The 27,961-nt window shown below is 33.1% G+C and overlaps 1 protein-coding gene and 1 pseudogene across 1 annotated transcript in view; one reads left to right on the forward strand and one right to left on the reverse strand.

Annotated features, from left to right (window-relative positions):
- The window catches only part of LOC145247850 (von Willebrand factor A domain-containing protein 7-like), a 167,128-nt gene extending 144,756 nt beyond the window's left edge, over positions 1-22,372 (forward strand). The window contains exons 3-4 of the mRNA XM_080109472.1: positions 19,588-19,710; positions 22,349-22,372. Coding sequence (XP_079965598.1) covers positions 19,588-19,710; positions 22,349-22,372 — 147 coding nt within the window. The remainder of the gene's footprint in view (positions 1-19,587; positions 19,711-22,348) is intronic.
- A 3,307-nt stretch (positions 22,373-25,679) lies between these two features.
- Positions 25,680-25,896, reverse strand: LOC145248500 (U2 spliceosomal RNA; annotated as a pseudogene).
- Between the last annotated feature and the right edge of the window lie 2,065 nt (positions 25,897-27,961).

The raw sequence follows: 27,961 nt of genomic DNA on the forward strand, positions 1-27,961 counted from the left end.
ATTGAACATTATGTAGATTCATATTTCACATTAAAACCTAAAGAATTTTACAAGTGAGACATTTATAAGTGCATTAACACTTAATCAATCAGGAATCAAGTTATACAGAGCAAATGTCATTTTTGTTATGAATGAAGATTTTTTGAAAACACGTAGTTTTTAATTTCCAAGATGAAATTTTAAATTGGAAAAACTTTTATACTAATCTTACCACAGCAGCAATACTCATCCTGAGGAGCTTTACCACATGATTAAGAACAAAACTTCCATCAATGATACGTGTTCAATTGTGTCGATGAACCAATTATAACGAAATATTTGAGAAATACATCTTCAGTGTTGCAGTTGCACCTGAATTTTTGAGATGAAGATTGACAATTCGTATTATTTGGATTATTTAGAGTATTATTCTCATCTTGAGTGTTATTTTCATCATGTTTCGGTCGATGTAACCTCCGATCTTCTCTAGGTGTCCAACTCGGGAGTCTTTCTGCCGAACTCGGGAATCTGCACAGATTCATGATTTAACGGATGAATTTACTAAGTAAAATTCACTTGTAAGTTACACACTTCTGGAAGCTTAAGGTTCAATTCTCGGTGCATAAGGACACTCAAAACACAACTGTGAATTACTTAGGACGTGTACAAATTCTATACAGATTTCCGAGTTCAACAGAAAGATTCCGGAGTGTGACAAGATACATATGAAGAGGCCGGAAGTTACATCAACCGAAACTTTATGAAAATAATAGTCGCAATATCGTAATGGATATTTTTTTGAAAACTAATAGGTTAACAACTGAGAAAACTTGATAGTTGGAACTAGAGAATTATTATACTACACTATTTTTGCTCTGGAACCCAATAAAAAGACGTTCATTGAGCTTGGACATTTTTCAAAATTTACAAAATGCATATAAAAAAATATCCTTTTCATTATAAAAATATTTATATACTAGCGGGGGTACCCGGCGTTGCCCGAGTGTTTGTTTCCGGGACGGGGGGGAGTTTTAAAAAATGTTATGGTAGGTAAGTAGGAAGGATCAAACCCTGAGTCATGAGTAAAAGTAGGAAAATAAAGTGTGAAAAAAACAAAAAAAAAAAAAACATCTGCAACGTTAACAGTTCGGCAACCAAGAAAAGTCCATTCCAGTTGTTTAGGAAAAAAAAAAAAAACGACTACGGTAGGTCGGCGCGAACGTGAAAATATAATGTGAATTGTCCAACACGCTAACCACTACGCCACAGAGCAATGCAGCTTTGTTTAGTGATTTTAAATAACTTCACATGAAAGAACTACGAAGCCAAACCGGTGTTCTCTTCTCAACTGTTCCTTGTGAACGATCCCCAAACGGTGTTAAGTGGTGGCAGGGGGAGGACGAATTTTTGAGAGAGAAAATATTTTACCACTTCCATTGATCTTAACCGATTTTGGCCGTGACTTCTCAGCAGAAAAAGTATAGCAATCTAAGATTATCGAGGAATTTGAGAAATAATAAGCCTATAACACACCTCAGATATTGTTCTGCCGTTTGTGCATATTATATTTGCATGAAATATCTTGATTTTTAATCTTATTAATGTCAAAATCAGAAGGGAAAAAATGAGTTCATTTTATTTATATAGAATAGAAGATAGATAGAAGAAGATAGAAGATAGAAGAAGAAGAAGAAGAAGAAGAAGAAGAAGAAGAAGAAGAAGAAAGAAGAAGAAGAAGATAGAAGAGATGAAAAGGATTCTTCAATCCATTGCGATTGGTATATACAAACCGAGTACATTTAAAGTAAATAAATAATTACCCTACATATATAATTAACCCATACATACATACATACATACATACATATATATATATATATATATATATATATATATATATATATATATATATATATATATATATATATAGTAGAGACGCCCACTAATTAGCATACGTGGGTGAACAAGATATAGATAAAGGTATCAAGTCAGCAAGACCGGAGAGCTTGTTCGAACGCCGGATAGGCAAGACGCATGTGCCGGTTGCTCCATGAAAGACTTTAACACGCCCTCTGCCGGTCAATCTTCCAACTGCAGTACAACTGCACCTTTGTAAATATGTATTATATTTTCGTCTTAATATATATTGTTTTACCTTTACTTTCTGCGTTCGTGTTGTTATTGATACAGACACAACATTTATATATATATATATATATATATATATATATATATATATATATATATATATATATATATATATATATATATAATTATCCACTGACACATGTTTCGTCGTCTACAACTCATCAGAGGGTTGAATTTAGCGAGATTCGAAATCGGCACCCCATAGGTAAGAAACCTAAACTCTTACCACTCGTCCACCTCGCTAACTCGCCAAAAAATATTCGCCCAAAAACTGATTAAAAATCTTACTGCATGTCTGAGTACCCTTTATGTAAAATTTAAATGTTTAGATCCAAAATTGGCTGAATAGTTTGCTAGAGACCGCAAATGTAAAATCTTTTGAACTTTGACCCCTTGGCAGCCAAAATTTCGGCCAAAAACCAATTAAAAGGCCTGCCCTATGTTTGAATACACTTTATGTAAAATTTCAAATATTTAGACAAAAAATTGGCTGAGTAATTTGGTAGAGACCACAGAGGTCAATTTTTTAAAAAACTTTGACCCCAATTTTGACCCCTTAGCATTTATTGTTTTGGGCTCAAATCAAATTATAGAGTTTGATCCATGTCTAAAGAACTTATATCTAAAATTTCAAGTGTTTAGATCCAAAATTGGTGGATGAGTTTGGTAGAGATTTCAAAGGTCAAATCGTTGAACTTTGACCCTTTCACAGCAAATTTCTGGCCGAAAACCGATATAAACAATTTTTCGAAATCTCAATATGCCTTATGTCAAATCTCGAGTATGTAGACCGAAAATTGATAGAGTTATTGTATAGGGAAATTTACACACACAGACAGACACACATACACAGAGACATTTTCACTTTTATAGATAGACTAACATTTCAGCCCGGCGTTGCCCGGGTGTTTGGAGGTGTATGTTGAGCGAAAAAAAAAAAAAAGCGGTCAATTTTTAAAAACTTTGACCCCTATTATGACCTCTTAACATTTATTTTTTTGGGTTCAAATGAAGTTATTAAGTTAGATCCATGTCCAATGAACCTATATCTAAAATTGCTAGTGTTTATACCCAAAATTGTCGGAGGAGTTTGGTAGAGTTCTCAAAGGTCAAATCGTTCAACTTTGACTCCTTAATTGCCTAATTTCTGTCCAAAAACGGATTACAAAGATTTTCCCAAATCTCAGTGCCCTGTAGATGCAAATTTCGCAATAACTCTGTCACTTTAAAATCTACAGATTTTAAATTGACAGAGTTATTGCGTAGGGAAATGTACACACACTCACACACACACAGACACACACACACAGACACGTTCACTTTTATATATATACTAGAATTTCAGCCCGGTGTTGCCTGGGTGTTTGGAGGTGTATGTTGAGCAAAAAAAAAAAAAAATAGTGGTAGGAGGAAGGCAGGCTCGAACCCGTACCGCAAAGGAGAAAAAGACCAGGAAAAACCTGACGTCTTTGCTGTTACGACCACTGCCAAGCCGAAAGTGACGTAGGTTTAAATTAAGGCTAGACAATCAAAAGGAGAGAATGACTTTCAAAAATATCGGCGAAAAAAGCGACCCCCTCCCCTGTAGAAAAGTGCCCAGTTGAAGGTGAATTTAAATTGACAACAGTATTATTGCGTCGGGAAATGTACACACACACACACACACACACACACACACACACACACACACACACAGAGATACGTTCACCTTTATAGATAGATAGATAGATAGATTAATGGAAAAAGTACAGAAACAATGAATGAAAAAATAAATGAAAAAAGAAAATAAAAAAAAAAAAGTAAGAATGAATAAAATATGAAGAATGAATAAAAGAAAAAGTCGATGAAGTAATGAATAAAAAAGCACGGAAAGAAAATAAATGAAGGAAATGATGAAAGAAAAAAAGACTTTATAAACAATAAAATTAATGTAAAAAAGAAGGAAACGAATAAATGAATAAAGAATAAATGCAAGAAACAATAAATTCAAAGAAAGAGTGAACGAGTGTGAAGAACAATAAAAAATGAATTAATGAAGAAAAATGAAAGAAAGCATTAAATAATTAATTAATGCATAAGTATTAGTGTTGGGCGATTAATCCGAATCGGAATCAGAATCGGAATCAGAATCGGAATCTGGAACAAAAAAAAAAAAATCGGAAATTTTGGTGGTATCGAAATTGATATCAGAATTAGAAAAAATTACTGCCTTATTTCCAATGCCCGAAGCGATTCTGTTCATTGTTTTTATTTCTTTTGGTTTTGTTAAAAATGTATTTTCCATTTTTCTCCTATCAATGATGGAATGATAAATATTTATTGATTTTAAACTACCAGTAAAACTGAAATCGATAGATCACCCCCTCCTACAAGTGCGAAAATGTGTGTCCGTTGTTAAGTGTTGAGATATTATGTTGAATAAAGATGGCGGCAGTAAATCAAATCGGCGAAGAATCAATGCAGTTACGATCTCGAATGTTGAGTAATTCTTAGTAATAAAGATGACGGCGAAGAATCAATGCAGTCACGATTCAGTCGTTTCAAGACAGAGGTTTGACATCGAGCTGAATTGAATCCAAAGTTCGATATTTTTATGATGACGTCGGAAGCCTCTCATTGGTTGATTCTTTAATTCTTCTTTTCTCGCATGGATTTTTGCGGTGGTTCGGCTTTCCACCCCGCAAAAACAACTCTATATTTAGAAATTTAAAAAGGACCAGAATCGGAATCGGTAATTGTATCAAAATCAGGAATTTAGAACAGAATCGGTAATTGTATTGGAATCTGAAAAAGTTTTGGAATCGTCCCTTCAGTAGAAAAGAAAAAGTATTTTTTAAAATTGAGAATATATCGTGTGTTTAATCTAAGCTTGCTGTGTGGTTGTATTTATTGTTGTTCTTTTCCCTGGAGACTGAATAGATTTGTTGGCTATTTAAAAAACGGATGTCTGTCTCAGCAGGAGGTTATGAATTCCACTAAGTTGGTTAGCGTGCAATGCGTTCTAATAAATATAACAGCAGAGCAGTATTTCTATCTATCTATCTATCTATCTATCTATCTATCTATCTATCTATCTATGGAGCGATTCCAGTATTTTTCCCAATTCCAATAGAATTACAGATTCTGTACTGAATTTTTTATTTCGATACAATTACCGATCCCGATTCTGATTCTTTATAAATTTCTAAATATTTTATTGAGACTTGTTACTATTCCCCGATTACCTTAAAAACTCACGTTAAATATGAACATTTTTTCTCAAGCGTAAAAACACTTGTAGAAGATGATCTATACAGTTTAGTTTTACTGTTAGTTTAAAATCAATAAATATTTCTTATTTTATCATTAATACCAGCAGTGGAAGATTTTGTTTTAAAGAAAAAAAAAAAAAAGACAATTAAAAGAATCGTTTTTGGCATCGGAAAATCCGATGCAGATTCTGCTACCCCCAAAAGTTCCGATTTTTCTGATTCTGATTAATCGTCCAAACTATCTATCATAAAACGCTCTTCTAAAATTCATCATTAGGCTGATGGCGATAACTCTATTTTAACTGAAAGATTTGTTCATTTTTTTTTATACGAGAATTAAGGACGCTACAACCAACCCAACTTCGAAGAAATGTAAGGAAAGAAAAATGTGACTATATTTTTTTTATTACATTTCGTAACAATCTCACCAAATTGAAGGTACATCCATGAGCAGCCATGTTGGTTCTACGTTAGTGAATATTTTCGTCGAATTTTTAGAAAAGCAATTGTTTTGCTAAAATTACCAAGTCAAATTTTAAACACGATATGCTGACGACATTTTTGTCTAATTTTCATCTCATAGTTTCTTCAAAAAGTAAAATAAATTCCTAAAACAGAACAGTACTGAACCGCTTTTATATCCCTCATGGAGATCAAAACACATAATGCTACTAAACCTTTTACTTGTTCTATCCTAGGTCAGTGAGACAAAAATCCTTCTAGACTAAGGCAATTTTCATTTTTGTCCCAATCCAGAGTGGATAAATTTGGGTTCTTCTTTGCTATTGTAACGAAATCCAACAAACCCAAAAAATGAGTTTATTAAAAAAAATAAATAAATACAGGGTGGAACGATAAAAGTTTCGCCCTAAAGAAAACAACACTACAGCTTTATTTTAAAATGAAAAAATCAATTCAGGTAACTTGATTACGTAGCAGAGCTGATATCTGTTCAATGTAGCCACCTTCAGCCTCAATCACCGCCTCAATACAGGTCTGGAACTGGAAGCATACCTTTTCCACAAGCGCTGGCAGGAGTTTGGTGAATACTCAGCGAATGATGGTGATTAGGTTGGCTTTGGTGTAGTGGGAGGTCATGTTGGTGATGTTCTTGACGTATGACCAAATGAAGTAGTTCAGTGGGTTCAGGTTGGAGGAGGAGGAGGAGGATCAGTGAGATAAGGTTACAAAGTCGTAGCACTCTTTCTGAAGCCAAACCAGGATCTCTTTGGACTTGTGGGCTGGTGCAGAGTCCTACTGCCACACCCAGGGTCTGCCACACCCAGGGTCTGCCAGCAACCACATGATTGCACCAGGGGATCACCACACTCTTCAGCACATCCAGGTATACTTTCAAACCAACTTTGAAGATGTGAGGTAGCATGATGAAACCACACCAAAGAGCATAACCGTGGCTGGAAACTTTGTTTTCATAACCCTCTGCTTATCCCTGTTATTCATGCCAATCCAGCGATGTATTTTGAGGGTGCTGGCAATGGTCCTGTTGTCATAACTTGGATCAGTAGAGAGCATGAGTTGTACAGCGATGCATTTTCGATCTTGTTTCGTGAACATTGTGTCACTTTCAGACATGATAGAAGGCTCCTATCGGGATTGGTACACAATTGGCAAACTAGTAGATGGTCTGCAACATAAAAGAAAACTGATTTTCATCAAACGAAAATGGAATCATGTTGTCTTTTCTAGGGTGACAATTTTATCGTTCCACCTTATACTTACTCTTTTTGTCAATTTCAACAATAAGCAAATGTTATCTACCTAATTGTCATGTTACAAATAGTTAAATATTTCTGGAATATTACAAAAAACACGTATTCCATGATTTCCACAAATATATGATTTCGCCATCTTTGTTTTGTCATAGGTGACGTAAATACAAGCGAAATAACCCACAGTTTGAATTGGCTTAAGTTTTTGACACTTCCAAAAATGAATTACTTCCCCTGCTGTGCGCTCTTCCGTTATCATGTAAGCAAAAATTAGTAATTTCTTTGAAAACTATTTTCTTTAATAATTAATTTTCTACCTCATCGTTTTTCGTAATTTTTGGATATTTTCATGACAATCCAGTAGATACCATTGGTTTCACTTGAAATTCAGTATTTCAAATTTTGAATTTCACTACAACAATGAAGAACCCAAGTTTGTGAAGCTGGATTCTCCCCACATTCCAACCTTGTTTCTAACTCTGCAAGTAAAAAGGGGCTTTGTTCAAGATGGTTCTTAAACAATAAAAACTAATACTTTACAAGCCGTGTCACTTCAAGATGGCAGAATATTTTGGTACAAAACTACGAAAGAAGCATGCTATACGATTCCTTATCGAATCCAGAAGAAGTTTTAACATCGTTTTGTCTCCCATGAGGAAAGCAGAACACCCATTAGATGCTGTTTTTACTAACAATGAACAATATTCATAAAGATGTATTATAGCAAGATGTCGAAAAAAAACAAAACAAAACAAAACAATTTAATGAAAAATTACTAAAGATTTGGTACCATACATACTGGACCCGAGGTGGGGGTATGTGAGAGACGTGGGGGGGGGACTCTCATCAAAGGGAAGCTCAAACAATAAACAATAATAATCAAAAAGCCATATTGCCACAAGATGTAACCAACCGTCTCTCGTTTGAATTTCCAAATTTTCAAAGAAAAAATATCTATTTAATCAAGCAATAACATCTATCTATCTATCTATCTATCTCTCTCTCGATCTATCTATCTATCTATCTATCTATCTATCTATATATATATATATATATATATATATGTATATAAAAGTGAGAATGTGGTTGTGAGGACAATTCTCAACCTATATATTAACGAGTTTTTGATCTACAGACTTGAAATTTGGTATATAGGGTATTCAGATATCTGTAATCGGTTTTCATCCAGAAAAGAGGTTGTTATGGGGTCAAAATTGAAAAATTGGTACCTGGGAGTCATCGGATTTTTGTCTGTTTGTCAACTGTTCAATAATAATAACAAGAGACCTCTTCAGACGATACAGCTTATACGAAAGCAAAGTTTGCGATGAAAATATCAGGTCTTCTCCGTCACAGGGAGTTAAAATCAGGAGGTTCCATCAGATGTTGTAAAAAATGGAACCCCCTGATTTTAACTCCCTGTAACGAAGAAGACCTGATATTTTCATTGCAAACTTTGCTTTCGTATAAGCTGTATTGTCTGAAGAAGACTCTAGTTACTAGTAGCTAGCTGACTGAAACATGCTCATGACTGTGTAGCAACATATTACGGCTTATGTAAAAACAAATAAAGAGTATAACCTGCTCTACTTCGGTATTGAGCACTCTTGTATTAACCTCGTTAAACTTCATTGGCTATTTAATCTCTGAAAAACAATAACCTCAAATTATATATATATATATATATATATAGAGAGAGAGAGAGAGAGAGAGCGAGAGAGAGAGAGAGAGGGGAAGCCTATCATATAGAAAGGCATTAGCGTACATATTCACACTTTTTGATATATACATATGCACATAAAGTTATGAACAGTACATAGGGCCCGAGCAAAGCCAGGGGGAACTGCTAGTATATATATATATATATATATATATATATATATATATATATATATATATATAATATAAAGCTGAATCTGTGTGTGTGTGTGTGTGTCTGGTCACGAATAGGCTCCTATATGGTTGATTATTTTAAAAAACTGATTATATATAATGATAGAAGATGTTTCGAGACACAGGAATGGGTATGTTTGGTCTGGTCTGGCAGAACGGTTGTTCATTAAAATTGTGGGGTCTACGTTCGCGCGTGGTCCACAAAGGGTGGAAATAAAAGATTTAAAAATTTAAAAAAATCGTTTACAAGATTTTTTTATATAGATATACATAATAATACTTTGATAAGTATGTTTTAACTTAAATAGGGATGGTATAATAAAATTGTGGGGTCTGCGTTCGCGCCTGCTGTCCATGGAATGGAAATAGGCACAAATTGTAATAAAGACTTTTCATATCTATCTGCGTAAGTATACTTTGATAATTATGTTTCAGTTTGAAGAAATATGGTATAATAAAATTATGGGGTATTCGTTCGCGCCTGACCTCCATAGAATGGAAATATGTCACAAAGTTTAACAAGGTTTTTTTTTAATATAGATTCAAAGAATATTATGATAAGTGTTTCAGTGTGAACAGGTATGGTATAATAAATTATGGGGTTTATGTTTTTTATTTTTACTTTCATCATATTTTGCTTTGGTTTTGATACCCCCAAATTCGAAGCTATCTCTTTACAACTCGTCCATCATACTTTCATAAATAAAAGTCCATTTTCTGTAGGCTGTTTTTGAACCCAGTAAACGACGGGTACTTTTGCTAGTAAATATATATACATATATATATATGGAGAGAGAGAGAGAGAGAGAGAGAGAGAGAGAGAGGGAGGGAGGGGGTAGGTAGGTAGGTATGATATGGGATTCCACCTATAACTCGCGTGGGGGGTCATTTCTTCTGCTTGTGTGTCAAACTTTCTCTTTTTTTCTATATTCCTTCTGTCGTCATCTCTCTCAGCAACATGTCTAGTGCTAAATTGCTAAAGGGGTGCTAGGTTGTTCTATTATAACAATATCTAAAAATGGTTTCATTCAAAGATGGAATATACGGTTTTTATTATCCCCTTCTTTCCCCATCTTCGTTTTTAAACCTTAATGCTTTCCATATAAAGTCACATAATAAAACAACAGACTATATAAAATTATATAAAGTCACATAATAAAACAACAGACTATATAAAGTCATATAAAGTCACATAATAAAACAACAGACTATATAAAGTCATATAAAGTCACATAATAATACAACAGACTATATAAAGTCATATAAAGTCACATAATAAAACAACAGACTATATAAAGTCATATAAAGTCACATAATAAAACAACAGACTATATAAAGTCATATAAAGTCACATAATAATACAACAGACTATATAAAGTTATATAAAGTCACATAATAAAACAACAGACTATATAAAGTCATATAAAGTCACATAATAATACAACAGACTATATAAAGTCATATAAAGTCACATAATAATACAACAGACTATATAAAGTCATATAAAGTCACATAATAAAACAACAGACTATATAAAGTCATATAAAGTCACATAATAATACAACAGACTATATAAAGTCATATAAAGTCACATAATGATACAAAAGACTATATAAAATCATATAAAGTCACATAATAATACAACAGACTATATAAAGTCATATAAAGTCACATAATAAAACAACAGACTATATAAAATCATATAAAGTCACATAATAAAACAACAGACTATATAAAGTTATATAAAGTCACATAATAAAACAACAGACTATATAAAATCATATAAAGTCACATAATAATACAACAGACTATATAAAGTCATATAAAGTCACACAATAAAACAACAGACTATATAAAGTCATATAAAGTCACATAATAATACAACAGACTATATAAAGTCATATAAAGTCACATAATAATACAACAGACTATATAAAGTCATATAAAGTCACATAATAATACAACAGACTATATAAAGTCATATAAAGTCACATAATAAAACAACAGACTATATAAAGTCATATAAAGTCACATAATAATACAACAGACTATATAAAGTCATATAAAGTCACATAATAAAACAACAGACTATATAAAATCATATAAAGTCACATAATAATACAACAGACTATATAAAGTTATATAAAGTCACATAATAAAACAACAGACTATATAAAGTCATATAAAGTCACATAATAATACAACAGACTATATAAAGTAATATAAAGTCACATAATAATACAACAGACTATATAAAGTCATATAAAGTCACATAATAAAACAACAGACTATATAAAGTCATATAAAGTCACATAATAATACAACAGACTATATAAAGTCATATAAAGTCACATAATAATACAACAGACTATATAAAGTTATATAAAGTCACATAATAAAACAACAGACTATATAAAGTCATATAAAGTCACATAATAAAACAACAGACTATATAAAGTCATATAAAGTCACATAATAAAACAACAGACTATATAAAGTCATATAAAGTCACATAATAAAACAACAGACTATATAAAGTCATATAAAGTCACATAATAATACAACAGACTATATAAAGTCATATAAAGTCACATAATAAAACAACAGACTATATAAAGTCATATAAAGTCACATAATAATACAACAGACTATATAAAGTCATATAAAGTCACATAATAATACAACAGACTATATAAAGTTATATAAAGTCACATAATAAAACAACAGACTATATAAAGTCATATAAAGTCACATAATAATACAACAGACTATATAAAGTCATATAAAGTCACATAATAATACAACAGACTATATAAAGTCATATAAAGTCACATAATAAAACAACAGACTATATAAAGTCATATAAAGTCACATAATAATACAACAGACTATATAAAGTCATATAAAGTCACATAATAAAACAAAAGACTGCAAATATGGCGATCATTATTCCATATATACCCCACCACTCAATATTGAAATGGATTGTCTTCATAAATCTACTGAGAATAGCATTATTTCCAACAAACTCTTTATACGACATGATCCTAAACGCGACTAACCCTAACCCGAATCTGAAGATCCACCCAAGCGATCTGTTTAGCAATATAAATGACATTTTAAATTTAAGCATAACCAATAAAAATTATATTTAAACTTAAGCATAACCAATAAAAATTATATTTAAACTTATGCATCACAGACCAAAGAGAGCGATATTTAAAACTTAAGAATGACAAACAAAAGAAGATATATTTAAACTAAATAATGACAGACCGAAGAAAATCATATTTTAAATTTAAGCGTTACAGACCAAGTAAAACGATATTTAAAACTTAAACGTGACAGACCATGTTATTTAAAATTTAAGCACGACAGACCAAGGAAAAATTATGTTTAAAACTTAAGCATGACAAACCAATAAAGCCGTCCAATATACGTTATCATAGATGATGATGATGATGATGATGATGATGATGATGATGATGATGATGATGATGATGAAGAAGAGAGGAAGGGGGAGGAAGTAAAAGTCTTTTTTTTATAGATTATGGGATGCATTTGAATCGTCATGTCAAGACCTAATGAGAATTGGTGATGCTGTTCCAAGACAAACCTACAGCTGTTGTGTTTATTAATACAGAAACATCTTTTTTTTGTTTATGTATGGTTGCGAGAAATGTTGAAAGTTATTTTGAATGTGAATAAATTGTTTGAAGGGCTAAGTGACAGGCCAAAGAGAAATAACAAAACAGATGTAAACAACGTTTATCGCCGAATCGAAATTAGTCATTTGCCTCCAAAAGAGTTGAAGTGGCCAAGTTGTTAAGGCCACAAGTCTTTGGCATTTTGTTAGTGGATCTAATAAAAATAGCTGGATACTTGAAGTTAATAGTGTATATAAAACCACTTGAATGAAGCAAGATAAGCTAAGATGACTTATATTTGCTGCTACAAATTGGAATAAAAAATAAAAAAGCAACATTAAATATTTATATTTATTTAGTAGCAGGCGGACTACAATTAACATAGGAGTTAAACATCTTTTTTAAAATAAAATTTGTCATTTAGGAGATTTAAAAAAAAAGACAATAATAAAAATAAGAAAAAAACAATTTAAACTAATAACTCTCCACTTATCCAGTCCAAATAACAAATCAAGAATAAGAGTTCTTCAGTGTAGAGTCATTCTTGTAATAGGAAAATGTAGAAATATATTTACATAAAAGTAAGAATGTGCGTGTGTAAGGATACTTCTCAACCTATATACACAACGAAGTTTTGACCTACAGACTTGAAATTTGGTATATAGGATATTTGAACATGTGGAAAACTTTTTATCATTTGGAAAAAAGGGTTGCTAAGGGGTCAAAATTGAAAAATTGGTGCGTGTGGGTCATCGGATTTTTGTCTGTTTGCTCACTGTTCGATGAATACGCATGTATGAATGGTTCACATGACAGATTTGACAAGCTTCTGGGCTTGACCTTTACTCCTGACCTGAAATGGAACACGTACATCAAGTCTGTTGCCAAGGTCGCTGGAAAGATGGTGGGATCCTTCTACCGCTCCAGAAGATATCTCACTACTGATGCAATTCTCTATCTATATAAAAGCCAAGTACGTCCAAGGATGGAATACTTCTGCCATATCTGGGCAGGAGCTGCTAAAAACAGCCTATCCTGCCTTGACAGAGTACAAAATAGACTTTGTGGCTTAGTAGGGGATGCCCTTTTTTCTACCCTGCAACCTGTCTCCCACAGAAGAGACGTTGCGAGCCTATCCTTGTTTTATCGTTCTTTCCATGGCAGGTGCTCGTCTGAACTCCAATCTCTGGTCCCCCCTCGCCAATCTTTCACGAAAAACACTCATCTAGCTGAATCCACTGTGAAAAATTTCCCCCACTCTTTATCTGTGCCTAAATCAAAACGTAGATTCCATGAACAAAGCTTCTTTCTTAGAACTGCACGCCTGTGGAACTCTGTTCCGTCTGCCTGCTTCCCACCTGACTACAACCTGGATGTCTTCAAGTCCAATGTTAACAAATTCCTAATGAACCACCCCCTTAATAAACACTTCATTAAATCTCCACACTAACGTACTGTACTTGCAATAACCCTTATCCCTGAGTGGCTTCCGGGCCTTGATAAGTGATGACTACCGTGTAAAAAAAAAAAACATTTTTAAAGATCAACGGCCTAATGGCTTTCCTACTTGACTCAGTGTCTTTAGATTTTGGTTTCAATCTCAACCCGAGTATTTTTTTTTTTTACTTACAAGAAATGAACTGTTTAGAAATAAAAACGTAATACTCGCATGCACATATCTCAGTTTTTGTATGAATTAAAATATGATATTTATGCATATTTTACGGCCAGGCAATGCCGGGCGTCTTGCTAGTATATATACAAATGGCAGCATAAATCCAATCAGATAAGCTGTTTGGGGTAAATTATTCGAATTTAGGTAAAAATGGCACTGGTAAAAATGGCACTGGTAAAAATGGCACCGGTAAAAATGGCACTGGTAAAAATGGCACCGGTAAAAATGGCACTGGTAAAAATGGCACCGGTAAAAATGGCACTGGTAAAAATGGCACCGGTAAAAATGGCACCGGTAAAAATGGCACAAGTGAATAAATAGGTAAAAATGGCACCGGTAAAAATGGCACGTAATGGATTAATGAGAAAAATGACAAAGCGAGAACATGCATGAATATCTCACAGTATATTAAAATGGGAAAACGTTCGAAATTTGTCGAATTAAAAAGGGTGCTAGACGACTTATCTGGTCTCAAATTTTACCCTCGTTTTGAGTTTTCCAAAAGTTAGGTCATGTACTGCGACGTCACCGGTGTTACAGAAAATAATGAGAAGTTTGTCAAATTTAAATAGATCCTAAATGCGAATCTCGTTTTTGAGATTTCCCAAAGTGCTATTACGTCACAGGTGTCAGAAATAACTTTTTTCATCTGTGTGGTAATTCATTCACCTCTTCTCCCCTATTATAAGTTGAACACTGGGCAGAAATAAATTTAAAAAATCTCCCTTATTTACAAACAAGTTCCTTTTATTTTAATTAGTTACTTCTATTTATTTGTTTCTTTACCATATATTCGATTCGATGTCTATACTAATAAATGCCTTAAAAATAAGAATTATCGAACATTTATTACTATAGACAACAAAATGAAAAAGTAAAATATACAACAAATAAATGCTACCAAACGCAAGATATGCTAAAAGTAAAAATAAAATAAAAATAAGCAGTTTATATATTTTTCAAAAATACAAACAAAATAACTTAGGCATAAACAATTATAGTGAGGAACAGTCCATTTGATGACGGCTTCTGATATTGAAATCAGAAATCAACATTATGTTATTCGTTCCTCGTAATTTATGTACACTTAGTGTTGTTTCTTTTTTATGGAACTCCTGCATTGCAACATGTCGGCAATGGAGACGAGTTATCGACCCCTTTATGAAACTCAAATATAAAGAAGTTTCTTCATAAATATTTCATGTTTTTTAAATTATTACATTGATGAATTAAAATTATATTTTGATACATTTTATACAACCTTAATGTAAAAAAAAAAAAAAAAAAAAAAATACTAAAAACAATCTATAAATGTTTTTAGCATATTTTTTTTTCAATTATGAATCACTCATTAAAAAGAAATATTAAAACTTTAAAATTATAGTTCGATACATTTTTATACTTTAAAATTAAGTACTCCTTGTGCGTTGAGTCTTATAGCTCACAGCCTAAATATTCAATGACCTCTCCCCTTGGTGCGGAAATAAACTTTTTTTTATTTTGTAAACAAACGAACGTATTGTACTTATGGATGTTTGATACCGAAAGAAATATGAACTTAAAAAAATAATGTTACTTTTATTTCATTAAATTTTTAGGTGAAAGTGCAAAATAGTTCACCCCACCTCCATGTTAAGAATGTCTTTCTAAATAGTTATTATTTCAACGTTGTTTGTACTCTCGGGGTGTCAAATATGTATAAGTATCTATTTTACTGTTATTTATATTGGAATCAGTTTATAATTTTATGTCAGAAATATACTCAGTGACCGATTGACCCCAGAAATGTCCCCAGAACGGTTTCTTACTCAACTGTGAGCATGAAACTGTGAAATGAATTGGTCATAAAACCTTTTCGCACGTATACGCGACAACACGCGTTATCTTTCACTTTAGTTTATGTGTCTGTTGAATTTGTTAATAAGGCAATAAAACTATTTTTGATAATTAACAGCATTGATACAGTTTAGCTTTGAGAATTTTGTGTTACTGTTCCCATTCCAGCTTTGGACTACTATTCTCATCTTGAGTATTCCTATTTACTTGCTTCCCCAAAAGGGCAAAGTTAGACACAAGGTCGTTTTTTTATGTAGGCAATATCCAGCTCTCCTACAAGAGGAACTCTGGATCAGAACAAAAATTAAAATTGTCTCAGTCTGAAAGGATTTATTAATTCTTCATTGAACGGGGAGATAATAGGTGGAGTGTAGCATCAGAAGTGATACTACACTTTGTTAACGTATCAGTCGATGCAACCTCCGACAGAAATTCTGTGCAGATTCTCGAGTTCAACAGAAACATTCCAGAGTTCAATATTTATTCAATAATAGCAGTTTTGGATAAATAAGAAAAAAATGGCAAAGCCCAACTTATCAACGATAAAATACATTCAATGATAAAATAAATTTAGAGTGCACCAAAATTAGTTTTTCTTTTATCAAAGATAATTGCCAGTCGAGGATAAGTGTCAACCAGGGAGCTTTTAATTACACTAAACAAAGTGCATCTTTTCTGGATCATTTTTATTTTGTTTTGTTTTAGGGAAAAAAAAACTTATCCCCGTGTGTGTTTTATTCTTGATAACTAGCGATTCATTATGAAAAAAGAACCCAAAAATACAACTACAACTTGTCCAGAAAAGATGCATTTTGTTTAGTGTAATTGAAAACTTCCACATTAACCCTTATCCTCGGGTGTGTTTTATCCTTGATAAGTTGCGATTCATCAGTCCTAAGTACCCCATTTTGGGGAGCTAGATAGTCACCAGATTAAAAACCGACATTGTGTCTAACTTTGCCCTTGCGAGGTGCAATTAAATAAGAACCTTTAGATAAACAATGCTTCTGAACTGAGGTAATTGTAATTTTTTGTTCCGATCGAAAATGCCCCTTTTTGGGGAGCTGGATATTCCCCAGATTTAAAACCAACCTTGTGTCTAACTTTGCCCTAGCGGGGTGCAATTAAATAAGAACCTTTAGATAAACAATGCTTCTAAACTGAGGTAATTGTAATCTTTTGTTCCGATGAAAGCTGCCCCTTTTTTTTGGGGGGGGGCTGGATATTAAAAATCGACCTTGTGTCTAACTCTGCCCTCGTTGACGGCAAGAAAATAGGAACTTTTACAAAACCCAAAATGAGGTTAGAATTTGGGACCCCATAGCCTCAGTAGCACCTTTTGGTGCCATTTTTACCTAGTTATTCACTTGTGCCATTTTTACCGGTGCCAATTTTACCGGTGCCATTTTTACCGGTACCATTTTTACCAGTGCCATTTTTACCGGTGCCATTTCTACCGGTGCCATTTCTACCGGTGCCATTTTTACCGAGCACGAAATTATTCAATCACGATCAGTGTTGATTTTCTCGTATCAAGACAGAAAGATATCTCTGAAAAATTCAACAACAGTACAGTCAGGGAAGCAGAAAACAGGAAGGGATTTCCAAAGTCTAGTGTTGCAGATTTGTCAGGGATATGTACGTTGAGGGGCACAAGTGCAAAGAGTTCATCAGAACACATTTCATCAAAATATTTGTAAAACAGGAACAGGGCTGCAACATTGTAGCAATGGGACAGATGTAGGAGCTGAGTGTTATTTTCTCAATGTTTCATTGTGAAAATAATACTCAAGATGAGAACAGTAGTTCGAAGAATCCAAATAATACGAACAACTAATCCTCATCTCAAAACTTCAGAAAACGTAATAATAAAAATAGCTGTTTGAAGCAAAAGATCCAGCCAGAGAAACTTTAAATCCAGTCATGATCAGCAGAATCTATTGGTTTTATCGTATCAAGGTGGAAAGTTATCACTAAAAATTTCAAAGAGATTCAATATATTTTATGAAGTAATTCTGAGTTCTGATTGGTTCATTCTTTTCACCTATTGTTATAGATGCAATCGTCCAAATTTTGTGGTTTTACCTTCGTTAATTTGCTAAAAATATTACCACAAAGGATTAATCAGTTGAATTATGATGAATACTATGAGAGAATTGAAAATCTTCAGATGACAAAATAAGAACCAGCTCTGAAACCAACAACTATTCCTCCTTTACCAGAAACATTGCTGAAGCAATGTGAGGACTAATGAATAACATAGTGAAGAATTGGCATTACGAATCATCCGTCTATGTGCATACCCCAAAGCGATTCGCCACATGCTTGAGAACAAAATTTTTGTCAATTGCTTGATTAAGTAATCATGGTTAGTAGGTTTATTCTGAAGGACTTTTTTTTTTTTTTTTTTTTTACACGGTGGTCACCACTTATCAAGGCCTGGAAGCCACTCAGGGATAAGGGTTATTGCAAGTACAGTACGTTAGTGTGGAGATTTAATGAAGTGTTTACTTAAGGGGGCGGTTCATTAGGAATTTGTTATTTCATGTTGAGGTTTTGCGATTTGTGGAACAGGTCAGCATACTTGGTTAGAGCAGGATAGAGAGGGAAAGTAAGAGAGAAAAAGACAGGAAATTTTTTTTTTTTTTTTTGTAGCACATGAAAAGGTAAAGCCGTAACAATTACCCACTAGTATGGCATCGAGAGGCTCCACCAGAGACTACTGCATGGTCCAGAATCCATTCACCAAATGGCAATACAGCAGTCCCAGTACTTTGCGCCTGCTGATAGGACAGCCTCCTCAGTGGTTAATCCAAGGTTCGGGTCCCTGACTATCAGGCGGATAACATCAGCCCAGACAAAACGTTTACCTCCAGCACCCTTACTAGTGACATGGCCACAAGGATAGACATAGAGACAGAAAAATTTCCGACATCTCAGACTACTGTTCACCAAGTACTACCGACTTGCTAAAAAGATTTTTCAGGTTTGGAGCTTTTTACAGAAAACCTGTCACTGTCCTCGCGCATACAATGACTGGTCACCTGTCTGGTAATAACTAGGATCAATAGTGCTTAACTTCGGTGATCTCACAAGAACCATCTTCAGGTTTTTAGGTTTGTTTTATGTTTTTTTGTTTTCAGAAAATTTATCACTGTTCCCTCACATGCAATACCTGGTATTCTCAAATGGTCACCCATCTGGTTCTGACTGGAGCCAACGTTGCTTAACTTCAGTGATTTAATAAAAATCAGTGTGTCAATGTGATTATGCTGTATATTACAAACGCTCTTCTCTTAAATATTTCACACTACTCCATATGAAATATGTCTTATCCTCGAGTGGCCTTTGGGCCTTGATAAGCTGTAATATATTAGTACGTTAAAAAAATACCTCTTTAATGTATACATTTCTTTTTTCTTTTTTAGGTAGTTTTTGTGATGACTGGAGATTGCGGTGATGTAACACATCAGGGTTATCGAGCTTATGAAGAAATTGCTTCCACAAGTTCTGGACAAGTTTTCCTTTTAAAGAAATCCCAAGTCAATCAGGTTTGTTGCGTTGTTCTGTCTTTCTCATGCAACCATATGGACAAACACTTCTTCTTTGTGTGTCTTTGAAGTAACGTGTTTATACAACAGTTTCCTCATTTTTTTATGCAGTCTCTTGCATTATTGGTGTATTCTACAAGATTTTTTCATGGAATTTCAACTTACCATTCTTCTAAATTAGTGGAATGTTTCTGATGCACTTTTATGACATGCAAAATTGCAGCTTAATCAAATAGTTTTTTTTTTTTGCATTACCAATGTTTCCATGGCTTAACTTCATACACAACAGAACACTTCATAGACAATGAAAAGTAAGGCCCATCAATTCATTCAGGCTGAGGTATACGATCTTACGACTGATTTATGTTCTTGCTTATCTATGTATTTGTTTGCAAAATATTTTGACTAAAGAGTCTTCAGCAACAGTGGATATGACATTGGTTAGGACCATGATGTCGTCAATGATTATAATGTTGGCAAAATGTATAATAGTGATGTCAACCGTGTCAATTTACTCGACTAAAGTCGTCTAATCTAACGAATGTGACGCCCATGTCGACTAAAAGTAAATGGACTCCTATTGAAAAAAGATACATTCTTTGCTCGAATTGGAGTGCAATCATTCATTTATTGTTTCCAACATAATATCTATCTATCTATCTATCTAAATTATTTGGTATCTATCTATATAATAAAGTAAAGTAAGTCTCTGTTTCGAATGTTTGTGATTTGCTTGTGTTATGTTGATTAATTGGACTATTAATCTTATCTTGGGTATTATCAGCACAACGTTTCGGTCGCTGCAACCTGCGACCTTCTTCGGGTGTTGAAAATATGCTTCTTTTTCTCTACTAAGGAAAAGAGGGTTGGCTCTGCATTACAAGAATTCGAACCGTGTGTTTGAGGATGTGTCTGTAGATCATAAAGAAGGTTCAATCTTCTGGGGTCACTAAGATATTTTTTAAAGGCTTTCCTATGACTCGATTTTTCGGGATATCTGTACTAATTGTTAATATTAGTGAAAAAATGTTTTACGAAACAGAGGATCGATACCCATATGTATTTTTGTTATTTGAAAAAAAAAAAAATACAAAGGAGTACTACAACGTTGTACCCTTCTCTCACTGCTCCCCTCCTCTTCTGACCTGAACCCGTTGGACGTCTTTATTTGGTCATATATCGATAACATCGCCAACATGACCTCCCACAACACCAAAGCCTGATCGCTGCCATGCGCCAGGTATTCGCTGAGTATTCATCAAGCTCCCGCAGTGCTTGTCGAAAAACAAGCTCCCAGTTCCAGACCTGTATCAAAGCAGTGATTGAGGCTGAAGGCAACTACATTGAATAGATGTCAGCTCTACTACATAAGCAAGTTACCAGAATTGATTTTTTCAGTAAAAGTGTAGTGTTGTTTTTTAGTTCAACAAATGTATTGTTCCACCCTGTACATGTTCCATTCAAAATCAGGAGTGAAGTCCCAGAAGCTTGTCAAAGCCAAGTGTTATCTCATGCCGAACCATTCATATCAATTGAGGCCTGGAGGGGATCAGGACGTTGCTGATGGAAAGAGAGAAGCTTGATTTTGTGTGCATTAAAATTAACCAGCCACCTTTCCCCCATTGCACCACATCTCAAGCTTAGAAAAAAGAGAATCAGAAAGATTTTGGACATTGCTGGCTGGCCTTTGAAGTGTTGCCATAGATGGTATTGTCGTCTGCATAGATGTATAAGAATGTTCTAAGAATGTGATTTGGAAGATCATTGATGAAAATTAGAAGGAGAATTGGGCCAAGGATGGAACGTTGAGGGACCCCAGCGGTGATACCATGAGATTCTGATTTCTAACCTTCTAAACTACATTTATGAATCTATTAGAAGGGATTTAATAGTTGATAGGATATTCCGTGAGTGGAAATTTTGTTTTAGATATTATAGTTTAAAAAGAAAACAAAACAAAACAAAAAAACACTGAAATAGCTTTTTTTAAGGTTATGTCAAGGTCAAGAAGTTGTGTGTGGTAGTGGAGGGTTCAGAATTCTATATGAAAATCATCAAGTGTTTCCGCCATATTAGCATAAATATGTTTTTAGGTTGTAAGAAGGGTGGTAAATACATTTTCTAAGGAAAAAATATCATCTTTGATCCTAAAAGCGTTTAACGGATATTTTTTTTTATTATTTTGGAAAGACAACAACCTCCTACTTACTGTTGAAAGGGGAACGAGAGACTTGGATTTCTTGGACCATGATCATAATTTAGTGTATATATATATATATATATATATATATATATATATATATATATATATATATATATATATATATATATATATATATATATATATATATATATATATATATATATATATATATAAGCTTTACGGAGGGGAGTGGGGATACTAAAAAATTGGGGGAGGGCTAGTATTATTTTTATTCCTTTCACCTCTCACCCTTTTTCTCTCCTTCTCCCTCTATCTCCTCTCTCTCTCTCTCTCTCTCTCTCTCTCTCTCTCTCTCTGTATTTTTTTGTTTATTTATGTTTATACTGTCATTACACATCTCCAGTTCTTTTGATTGTTTCCCCCTCTTCAAATCAGTTTTCATTCCATATAAAAATCTTTCCAACATCTTTTTAGGAACATACATCCGCCTTTGAGTAGTTGTTTAGTGGGCTTCCGCTATTCAACGAAACACGCGTACGAAGTACCTCGTAAAAACGTGAATAAAACTTTATGAGTGTGAATTAAATACATCTCCTGGTTTGGAAATGTTAACTAACGATATATATGCTCTGAAAATTAAAATTCGTTTACATTGAGCTTAATTAATTGGGAGAATTTTTAAATAATATATACTTCAATAATCTATATTTTAAGAATTGTAAGAATACAAGTATATATATATATATATATATATATATATATATATACACGTAAGTATATGTATATATATATATATATATATATATATATATATATATTCATTTATTTATTTATTTACTATAATAATTATTAAATACCTACAGACACTAGTGTTTCATCCTTTCGGGAATCATCAGTGCACGGTGTCACGATTAACACCGGTCGATAGATTCGAACTCGGCAACAGAATACACCTCTGACTTCATTAGCAAAGACCTAATCCACTCGGCCACCGTTAACCGCGAGAAATACTGTTGAAATTTAAACATTTACTTTTAAATGTTTCTTAATGCCTGTCAGAGTAATCTAATTATTATATGATGATCTACGCATATGAGCTAAATTGACCGGCTTTTATTTCAACTGAAAGTACTGAACAGCAAGAAACGAGTTTCTTAAAGGGGCTGACACAATTATTTCCTATAATTGTTATTAAAATAATTGTTAAATTATATATATCTATAATATAAAGCCGAATATCTGTGTGTGTGTCTGGTCACGAATAGGCTCCTATATGGTTGACTATTATAGAAAACTGATCACATATAATGATAGAAGATGTATCGAGACACAGGAATGGGTATGTTTGATCTGGCATAATGATGATTCATTAAAATTGTGGGGGCTGCGTTCGCACCTGGTCCACAAAGTATGGAAATAAAAGATTTAAAAAGTAAAAAAAAAAAAACAAAAAAAAACGTTTCTAATGTTTTTGATATAGATGTACATAAGAATACTTTGATAAGTATGTTTTAACTTAAATAGGGATGGTATGATAAAATTGTGGGGTCTGCGTTCGCACCTGGTCTTCATAGAATGGAAATAGGCACAAACTTTAATAAAGACTTTTCGTATCTATCTGCGTAAGCATACTTTGATAATTATGTTTCAGTTTGAAGAAATATGGTATAATAAAATAATGGGGTGTTCGTTCGCGCCTGACCTCCATAGAATGGAAATATGTCACAAAGTTTTTTTAATATAGATTCACAGAATATTGTGATAAGTGTTTCAGTGAGAACAGGTATGGTATAATAAATTATGGGGTTTATCTATTTTATTTTTACTTTCATCATATTTTTCTTTGGTTTTGATATCCCCAAATTCGAAGCTGTCTCTTTACAACCCTTCCTTTTCGTAACCTACCATACTTTCATAAATCAGAGTCCATTTTCTGTAGGCTGTTTTTGAACTCAGTTAACGACGGGTACTTTTGCTAGTATATATATATATATATATATATATATATATATATATATATATATATATATATATATATATATATATATTACCGCTTTCATCTGCTTAATTACACATGTTTCCACTATCAGAATCGAATTAACAAACCGATAAATTCATCAGACCTTATATTTTTGCTCTACAATTGTATTGAGCACTTTTTCAGATTTTCTACTTAACATTTAATTACTATATATATGTGTGTGTGTGTGTACATATATATATATATATATGTGTGTGTGCGTGTGTATGTATATCAAAGTATACTTACGCAGATAGATATGAGAAGTCTTTATATTATATATATATATATATATATATATATATATATATATCTGTGTGTGTGTGTGTGTGTGTGTGTGTGTGTGTGTGTGTGTGTGTGTGTGTGTGTGTCTATAACAACAAGAGGTCATTTGGCATTTGGAATTAGGATGTTATAATATATGTCTGCTCATGTTGCCAACACTTGTATTTAACGCTAATAAAGAAAAGCATCCTTCAAGCATTCTTGATAATTCTTTTTTTAAATCATATGCTTCGTTAGCAGTGTCAGAAATTTCGTGAAAATAGTGAATAATTCCACCCCATCTTTCCAAGCTTATAACTCCTCGAAAAATGTAATTCAAGCCCTAATTTTTTTTTCAATTAAAGGAGTAAGGACCAAGGTTTTATTTAAAAAAAAAACAAAACAAAACAATGTGTTTTTTTTTTTTTAAAAAGGTTTTAAACTTCGGACTTTACAGGTAAATTTCTAAAAAACTGATTTTTTTTTTTGTTTTAAATTTGAATATATTATTTATTGACCTTTTCTCTTCAATTTGTGATATATAAACCTATTAAACATAAATTAATTATTTACTTTTTAATAGACATTTCAAAATGAGAGGCGTAAATTATTCGACCCCCTATCTTTCTAAGCTTATAACTCCTCGAAAAATGTAATTCAAGCCCTAATTTTTTTTTCAATTAAAGGAGCAAGGACCAAGGTTTCATTAAAAAAAAAAAAAAAAGACAAAAAGAAAAAATGTGTTCTTATAAAATAAGGTTTTAAACTTCGGACTTTACAGGTAAATTTCTAAAAAACTGATTTTTTTTTTTTTGTTTTAAATTTGAATATATTATTTATTGACCTTTTCTCTTCAATTTGTGATATATAAACCTATTAAACATAAATTCATTATTTACTTTTTAATAGACATTTCAAAATGGGGGGGGGCGTGAAAATGGGGGGGCGTGAAAATGGGGGGGCGTGAATTTAAAAAAAACGTTTGTCTAAAATATTATATTCGGTTTATTGGAAAGAAAATAAAATTTCACATTGACCCTGAAAATATCGTAAAAATAGAATCAATAGAAAAATTTTGATAGATTTTTAAAATTTAAAAATTTAAAAATATTGAGTTTAAAAATTGAAAAATATTGAGTTCGGAAAATTCATTACTGTTTAAAAAAAAAAATAAAAATATTTTTATTACTTTTAAAACAACTGTAATAGTTTATTTTGGAAGTATAATCCATAAAGAAAATAAATAACCCACTTTTAACAGAGAAATTACGAGATTTTTATATTGTATTCGCAGTTTCGTGTTAGGGGTGTCAAAAATTCCTACAAAAATTCTGATACTGCTGCTTCGTTTAGTTGAGTGACAATTTAACACGATTAAGGCATTTCTTGTTCAAGTGACCCTCCTTAATGTTACAGATAATTTGTTTAGACTTTCAGGCTTTTTTTTTCACTTTGTTTTTAGTACATACTACTATGCTTACCCGATCATGTCCGGGATCATAGACATTTTTTTTTATATAGAAGAGTTAAAGTCTATGTGTACCTATTTACTATGCCTCCCCACGGGACAGAGTTAGACACCAGGGTCGTTTTTTTAACGTGGAGAAAAGATACAAAAATAAAAATTGTCTCAGTCGTGAAGGATTTCTCCTCCACCGAAAGAGAACAAGAAATGGAAGTGCAGCATCTGAAGAACAGATACTACACTTTGATCTTGACCAAAAGGCCAAGAAAGTCTATGTGTAACTTGTTTCTTTTAAAACGTCTCCCCCCTCTCTCTCTCTCTCTCTCTCTCTCTCTCTCTCTCTCTCTCTCTCTCTCTCTCTCTCTATCTATCTATCTATCTATCTATCTATCTCTCTTTGTCTTAATCTTTTTCACCTTTTCTCTCTTTTTCTATCATTTCCTCTCAATCATCTCTCTCTCTCTATTACTTTCACCCTTTCTTTCCCTCCCTTTCTCTCTCTACCTATCTGTCACTCCACTCTTTTTTTTTTTTGCAACTATAAAAAAAATAGTTGACGACTTACTACAAAATAACATTAGAAATCAGCCCAAATTTCGACCTCTTTTAAAACTTCTTTTTAGTTCTATCTCCTCCACCTCCCTCTCTTCTGCCCTCTTCCTCCCCCCCCCTTCATATTATTCCTCTCGCTTTCTTAATTCCATTTCTCTCTCTCTCTCTCTCTCTCTCTCGCTCTCTCTCTCTCTCTCTCTCTCTCTCTCTCTCTTACGCACCTCCTCTATCGCTTTCTCTGGCAACAGCAAAAAAGTCATAATAACAGTAAAAAATTGCTTGAAATATCGAACCCCGCTCCCCGACTTATTCTGTTCCTACTGAACCCCAAAATGATAAATATGTATATTTTAAACATGCCTAGATTGTATACGAGGCATTACTTAAAAAGAATATAGCATTTTTGCGAGTGGGTCTCGCGTAGTTTCTGACTTTTAGCTGTACAGACATACAAGCAGACAATTTCCGTTGAAATAATTGACTAAATTCTGTGGGTCATGTTCTACATGGTGTGTACAAAGTCTGGACACATAAGTAAAAATATAAGTTTTAGTTTAATAACATCTTCAATATAAATTCGAATTCAAATTTCTGTTTTGCAAAATTTTTGTGGACTGAATGCACTGAATCCACCTTTCTTTTAATTTTTGAAAACTTCACTTATTTTTTATGGAATCAAGTTTATTAGAGTTGTGACTTTGTTGAACCTGTAGATTGTTGAACCTGTACTTTGTTGAACCTGTACTTTGTTGAACCTGTACTTTGTTGAACCTGTACGTTGTTGAACCTGTAGATTATTGAACCTGTACTTTGTTGAACCTGTAGATTGTTGAACCTGTACTTTGTTGAACCTGTACTTTGTTGAACCTGTACGTTGTTGAACCTGTAGATTGTTGAACCTGTACTTTGTTGAACCTGTAGATTGTTGAACCTGTACTTTGTTGAACCTGTACTTTGTTGAACCTGTACGTTGTTGAACCTGTACTTTGTTGAACCTGTAGATTGTTGAACCTGTACTTTGTTGAACCTGTACTTTGTTGAACCTGTACGTTGTTGAACCTGTAGATTGTTGAACCTGTACTTTGTTGAACCTGTAGAATGTTGAACCTGTACTTTGCTGAACCTGTACTTAATTGAACCTGTAGATTGTTGAACCTGTACTTTGTTGAACCTGTACTTTGTTGAACCTGTACATTGTTGAACCCGTACATTGTTGAACTTGTACGTTGTTGCACCTGTACTTTGTTGAACCTGTACTTTGTTGAACCTGTAGATTGTTGAACCTGTACTTTGTTGAACCTGTAGATTGTTGAACCTGTACTTTGTTGAACCTGAATTTTGTTGAACCTGTACTTTGTTGAACTTGTACTTTGTTGAACTTGTACTTTGTTGAACCTGGCCATTGTTGAACTTGTACGTTGTTTAACCTGTACGTTATTGAACCTATGTATTGTTGAACCTGGCCATTGTTGAACTTGTACGTTGTTGAACCTGTTCATTGTTGACCGGTTCATTGTTAAACCTGTGTATTGTTGAACCTGTAAATTGTTGAACTTGTACATTGTTGAACCTGTTCATTGTTGACCTCGTACATTGTTGAACCTTTACATTGTTGGACCTGTACATTGTTGAACCTGGAGAATATTAAATGTTGTTGCGTTTGGTAACAATTATTTATTGTCTATTTGTTGTTTCCATTCCTTTCATTTTCTGGTATACATATATTGCTCATTTTTTTCCTCCTTTTTGAAAAGATTTTTTAAAAAGTATTCCTATCTGGACAAAG

The sequence above is a fragment of the Euprymna scolopes genome, chromosome 26 (assembly GCF_053919585.1).
Source record: "Euprymna scolopes isolate OS-2025 chromosome 26, ASM5391958v1, whole genome shotgun sequence".
Lineage (NCBI taxonomy): Eukaryota > Metazoa > Mollusca > Cephalopoda > Sepiida > Sepiolidae > Euprymna > Euprymna scolopes.